This window comes from Macaca thibetana, chromosome 4, assembly GCF_024542745.1.
Source record: "Macaca thibetana thibetana isolate TM-01 chromosome 4, ASM2454274v1, whole genome shotgun sequence".
Taxonomy (NCBI): Eukaryota; Metazoa; Chordata; class Mammalia; order Primates; family Cercopithecidae; genus Macaca; species Macaca thibetana.
The window spans coordinates 114,300,966-114,307,450 of NC_065581.1; the positions used below are offsets into that span (position 1 = coordinate 114,300,966).

Consider the following 6,485-nt stretch of genomic DNA (forward strand, 5'->3'; position numbering starts at 1 on the left):
TTTAAGGAAGACTCAGGAGAAGAGCTGGTCTTCCAGTTGCGGAGGGAATGAAGTTGCAAAAAGAAAACAGCAAGGTTGAGCGACACACAGTGGGAACAGGAGCTCAGCGGGTAGGAGCTCCAGGCCTCCAGAGTGCAGGACGGTAGTGCCGTGTTCGCACAGAAACCAGGCAACAGAGGGCGCCAGCACCCACCAGACACGAGGTAGGGCCACTGTCACAGTCAGGCCAGGACCTGCAGAGCCCTAAACCCTGAAAAAAGGCGGGGCCCCCCACCTACATATTAAGGAAAACATATGTGTGCCATTACATGCTGGTCTCCAACAACTGCTAAAATTACATTAAATCCTTTCTAGAATTTCGTGGCTGGGACTTGAGCCTGGTCTTGGTCTGTTTACTGATGACGAATCTAGTACTGAACTGGACCCAGTTCCTGACGAGGAGCCCTGTCCTAGAATCACTCACACGTGACAGTTGACAGGTGGCCCCACCGGGTTTGCATGGTGGACGGGTGTTCTGCTAGACCGGCCTCTCCACGCCCAGGAGGACTGGACTGAGCTGGTTTCTGCTCCTCAGAGAGTTTGCCCAGAGACTCTGAGGAAGAAAGCAGTCACCTCAGGCCTCTCCATCCTAGAGACGGCAGAAGGACAAACGTCTCCTGCTGGCACAAGGTAGTGGGGTGGAGGGTGGTCGGTGTTCCAAACACCAGTGCAGAGGGAACGTGTGTGTGTTTGGGAGTGAAGGAGGAAAGCAGGGGCTCGAGTGGTGAGAGAACCAGGGGCAATGAAGTAAAAGTGGCGTTGGGGGAGCTGCTGGGGGTGTGGGGGCGGGGACGCTGGATAAGGCATGGAGGACAGGGGTGGCTCTGCGGGTCCTCTGCCTCCACACCAAACACTCAGGGATCCGTGCCTCCCGCCAGTCTGGAGTCCCAATCGCCCCTCTCTCCGATTTGGGGGACAGGGATTTCTCCTTGTTCTCCTGCCATAACGCCTTCCTTCCGACTTCTCTTGTCCCATTCTCCCTCAGATCATCCCCTCCACTTATGCCAAGGCTTCCACAGCCTCGCTCTGCCGGGCCTTGGCATTCCCAGCCTGGGTGTTGAAACCATTGGCCGGGATCGCAAGGCAGCTGGGCAGGGAGAGGATAACTAGAAGCCCAGGACACACTGCCACAAAAAGGCTGTGACTCATTTTCAGGAATTAAAAAACGCAGTCCAATTCATTTTAAAACTTTTGTCTCTCTTGGGACTATAGGCTGAAAGTTCTTTATAGCAACGGGCTTCCAGGGACTACATGTAATTATTGGTTCCTCTTTCCTTATCATCTGCTTCTTATGTCAATTAAAACTCCACTTCAGCCGGGTGTGGTGGCTCACTCCTGTAATCCCAACACTTTGAGAGGCTAAGTAGGGAGGATTGCTTGAGCCCAGGAGTTTAAGATCAGCCTGGGCAATGTGATGAGACCCGTCTCTACACCAAAAATTTAAAAATTAGCTGGGTGTGGGGGCTCACGCCTGTAGTCCCAGCTATTCTGGAGGCTGAAGTGGGAGGACTGATTGAGCCTGGGAGTTCAAGGCTGCAATGAGCTGTCCTCATGCCACTGCACTCCATCTGGGCAACAGAGCAAGACTTGGTCTCAAAAAAAAAAAAAAATTCTACTTCATATGTAACCATCATTTCGGTTTGGAAGCCACTGCCTAAAGCTGACATTTTGCAGTTGGAATATGGCTATTCCTTCCCATCTTCAGGTTGGCTCAGGCCAACCTGGGATTCAGGACCACAGAGGACAACAAGGGTGGAAGGGCCCCTTTCTCCTTTCTGTGTGTCCTTCCCAGCCTGTCTGCAGCTCTTTCTTTGTCTTCAGTGTTGGGTCTACATCCCAGATGTCAGGACCCATGTACAGGCCTGGTGTGCTCCTTCCTGTGATTCATCAGACTTGTAGAAAATATTGGCAAGGAGCTACTCCATGGTCATATCACACATGCACATGCACACACATGCACCCACACGCGTGCGTGCACACAGACACACACACACACCGACCTTGGCCCACCCCCGTTGGTGTCCCCACAGCAGCAACATTTGTAGGGCGGTAGCACTGAGTCCCCCTCTGTGCACTCTTAGGTCCTGGGTGTGTACAGAACAGGCTCCACTCAGGACAGATTTGAGACCCCTTCTCCAGACCAAGAGGCGGAAGTGCACCCTCAAAACTGGGGTGCTTTAACCTTAGCAACCAGAGAACCACATAGGGGATGTGTAAAAAATGTGCATCCCTGGGCCCCTTCAAACCCTTGACCCACTGTCCTCTGAGCAGACAACCCCTTATCCCCCCCAGCCCCAGAGAGAGCCCTGCCCAGAGTCCACGGTTAGTTTTTTTAAAGTCTGTTCCATCTAGTTAAGAAAGAACAGTGGTACAGACCCACTTACCAGGCATCACCAGAGTCCCAGCATCTGAGTCACAGGAAATCACCCTCTGAGTCTGACATGCACTTGAATTAACTGGCATACTGCCTGGCACACAGAGGGAATCTAGATGTGGAATGGATATGGGTGATGTTACACGCCACATGTTTGCCTGCCCTCCAAATTCATATGCAGAAATCCTAACTCTCAAAGTGATGACATTTAAGTCATTAGTCATGCAAGTGGAGCCTTGTGGGATTAAGAGGTGACAGGAGAGTTTGCTGTCACTCTCTGCTCCCCACTGTGTGAGGATACAACAGGAAGACAGCCATCTGGTGAGGAAGAGAGGGCCGTCGCCAGATACCGGACCTGCTGACACCTTAATCTTGGACTTCCCAGCCTCCAGGACGGTGAGAAATAAATGCTTGGTGTTTCAGCCACCTGGCCTATTCTGTTGTGGCAGCCTGAACTGACTAAGAGAGCGGGGTCTGATGATGAAATGGCACAGGTGTAAAAGTGAGGTGGGAAGGAGGACTACAAATACTAAGTTTTAAGAGGAAACCTTGTGCAAAAAGTGGCTTGAGAAATTTGAAAATGACACAAAACTTTGTTCTAAGACAAATTTTCAGAATTCAAAACTTAGAGCCCCAAGACTTTTCCCAATGATAGACTTGACTTTCCTTGAGGTCTTGGCCCCAGTAGGACGGCTGGGCTCTATTATAAAACCCATCTGTTATGGTAGACCAGTTGCTGCCTGTTCGCAGCTAGTTTAATTAACATTTGGGTGTGCTTGGTAAGAGAAAATCTCAACCATTTAAGAGAAAAGAGTTTGAATGGGTTAGGGATATGGGAGAGGGGAGAAAGGAGATGGGAGAAAATACAGGAATGGGGAGAGGGTACCAGAAAGAAAGGGAACAGCAAAAGAGGCAAGGAAGAGAAGGGAAGAGGAAATTGGAGGAAGGGAGAAGGAGCTCACATAACCTCCAACCATCCTGCTCACACCAGAGGGGTTTTTTGCAGGGGCCATGGGGATGGCAGAGGAGAGTTTATTCAAAGTTAATTTTGTTTTTAAATGTCTTCTTTCATTTTCAATAAGTAATTATATTCTGAATACTTGGAAAACACTCCCTTCACAAAACTGTTATTTAATGTGGTCTCTACAGGCCTGCCCTCAGTTGTTCCAGGGTAAAGAATTGGGGCAGTGCCCGCACCCACGCTGTTGGACATTTCTTCACCATACCAGTGAGGGTGTTTGTGTCCATGCCCAACGTCCTGCCTGTTACTCTCCACAATGTGCCAAGAATGCCCCTGACTTGTAGCCCAGTGCGCCTTCTTTTGCTTCTACTGTTGCTACTAACAGCCTTGGAGATCATGGTTGCTGAGTGTCCTGAGATCTCAAGACCTGGCTGAGAACAAGAAGGAGGAGGGAGAAAGGTGGGGGATAGGCGACTGGGGTCTCATGCAGGCTTCAGGCAAGCCAGTATCTGCTCTTAAGGATGAGGTGAGGGAGAGGATCCCTGGGATGTTACCCCCAGTTCATGGGAGACCCCAGCCGGAGGCCCTAGGCCAGGCACGGGCTCACAGGTGGCAGCTCTACAATGCTACCCCCCACCTTCTACTCCAGGACACTTTCCTGAACGCCCGGGACCCCAGAGGAATTCAGCGTGTGTCTCATGATAAATGCCTCTTTTTCCTTTCTATTGAATGTCCTGTGTGTTCAGCTAGATTTTAAGTCTCAGGAGGTCACACACCGGTTTGTCTGTTTTGTGCCTCGGAACTTAGTAGATGTTGCTAAAAGTATTTGTGACATGAATCCTCCTGTTAACACCATTAACACTAAGTACACCCCAGGGGTCCCTGGTATCATCAAGTATCTCACCCCAGACAGTCAGGGGGAGATGGGAGCAGGGATCTGGAGGGTTGAGGGAGTCTGGGATGGAACCGCCCCCTCTGCCAGCCTGGCCTGGTCCAGGGAGTCTTGGGTCACAGAAGCACGGGTTCTAATGGGCCTCTTCCCCTGTCCTGGACCTCACCTGCATCTTTCTCTCACAGGTGCTCACTCTCTTTGCTTCAACTTCACTATAAAATCATGGTCCAGACCTGGACAGCCTTGGTGTGAAGCACAGGTCTTCATGAATTAAAATCTTTTCCTTCAGTACGACAGTGACAGCAACATGGTCAAGCCTCTGGGCCTCCTGGGGAAGAAGGTAAATGCCACCAGCACATGGGGAGAATTGACCCAAATGCTGGGAGAAGTGGGCCGAGACCTCAGGATGCTCCTTCTTGACATCAAACCCCAGATAAAGACCAGTGGTAAGTGTGGAATGGGGTGGGGAAACAGAGGCAGGCAGCAAGAGAGGGGAGGGAAGAGCACATGTGAGGAGGGGCTTTAGGTGTATTTGTGTATTGATCGTTGGCCCAACCATAGACACACATGGGACCCAACGGGCGGGAAAGGGCAAGTCCAGACAGAAAGAATACAGGCCCCTAAATGTGCAGAGAAACACTTGACCTATTGGAAGACGATGGACCTCTCAAGAGTGGAGGATGACGGCTTTGTGCCTGGATTGCAGGTCCTTCCACTCTGCAGGTCAAGATGTTTTGTCAGCGTGAAGCAGAACGATGCACTGGTGCGTCCTGGCAGTTTGCCATCAATGGAGAGAAATGCCTCCTCTTTGACGCAATGAACATGACCTGGACAGTAATTAATCATGAAGCCTGCAAGATCAAGGAGACATGGAAGAACGACAGAGGGCTGGAAAAGTATTTCAGGAAGCTCTCAATGGCAGACTGCAATCACTGGCTCAGGGAATTCTCAGGGCACTGGGAGGTGATGCCAGAACCGACAGGTAACTGAGCCGGGCGGGAGAATGAGGCAGCTCCCTTTAAAGGTCAAAAGCATTCCCTGTGTGGGTGTCAGCATGTGTGCAATAGAAAATTTGATTGACTTCTCTGTGGGCTTCTTGACTGGAGAGTCAGTGATGGCCATAAGGATTTCCCACCATCCTCCCTTTCCCATCCCACCTCCCACTGTTTCTTCCTCAGTATAGAAACCCCTTCCCATTAACCAATGATCCAGTCACCAATGACCCGCCACTAAATGGTCCCAAGTCTATCTGCATCATTGCAAACATCCAGGCCTTCTCTTCCTCTATTGTAATTACCCTTCCACCAGCTCTAATGACACTTCTTAGGAAATTCCCCACACAGAATTGAGCAAGACCCATTGTGTCATCCTCCAAACAGTTCTAACCACAGCAATCATCTGAAATTGTGTGGTAATCAGATGGACATTTGCTACCTCTCTCAGCAGAAATCTGAGCTCCATAAGGACAAGGCACAACACCATTCATCTTCATGGCCCAGGGCCTGGTAGAGTGGCTGACACATGAACCAGTGATTATGTGGGGCACCATGTGTTCCTGGGGAAAGCAGGGGCTGAGGAAAATGTATTTTTAGGTGTCACAGGGCTTGTGCTTTGTTGTTGTTGTTGTTTACTGTCACCAGTAAATGCTTCAGATATCCACGGGTCTTCCTCTAGCCTACCAGATACATGGCTCATCCTGGGGGCATTCATCTTGACAGTCTTAATGGGAAATTTTCTCATCTACGTCATGTAGGGAAAAGAAAGAGCAATCAGACTGCTATCGTGTCTATGTAGAAAGGGAAAACATAAGAAACTCCATTTTGACCTTTACCCTGAACAATTGCTTTGCCCTGAGATGCTGTTAATCTGTAACTTTGCCCCAACCTTGAGCTCACAGAAACCTGGGTTGTATGGAATCAAGGTTTAAGGGATCTAGGGCTGTGCCTTGTTAACAAAATGTTTACAGGCAGTATGCTTGGTAAAAGTCATCGCCATTCTCCAGTCTGGATAAACCAGGGGCACAATGCACTGAAAAGCCGCAGGGACCTCTGCCCTGGAAAGCCAGGTGTCGTCCAAGGTTTCTCCCCATATGATAGCCTGAGATATGGCTTCGTGGGATGGGAAAGACCTGACCGTCCCCCAGTCCGACACCCATGAAGGGTCTGTGCTGAGGAGGATTAGTAAAAGAGGAAAGCCTGTTGCAGTTGAGATAGAGGAAG

At 50.1% G+C, this 6,485-nt stretch overlaps 1 protein-coding gene across 1 annotated transcript; it reads left to right on the plus strand.

The window, feature by feature from the left end:
- Positions 1-539: 539 nt before the first annotated feature.
- Positions 540-6,285, plus strand: LOC126952516 (retinoic acid early transcript 1E-like). Its single transcript, XM_050787190.1, is given in 6 exon segments — positions 540-669; positions 2,627-2,809; positions 3,563-3,783; positions 4,452-4,712; positions 4,973-5,248; positions 5,898-6,285. Coding segments are annotated over 4 exon segments (783 nt in total). The 5' UTR covers positions 540-669; positions 2,627-2,809; positions 3,563-3,659; the 3' UTR covers positions 6,020-6,285.
- The last annotated feature ends 200 nt before the right edge of the window (positions 6,286-6,485 follow it).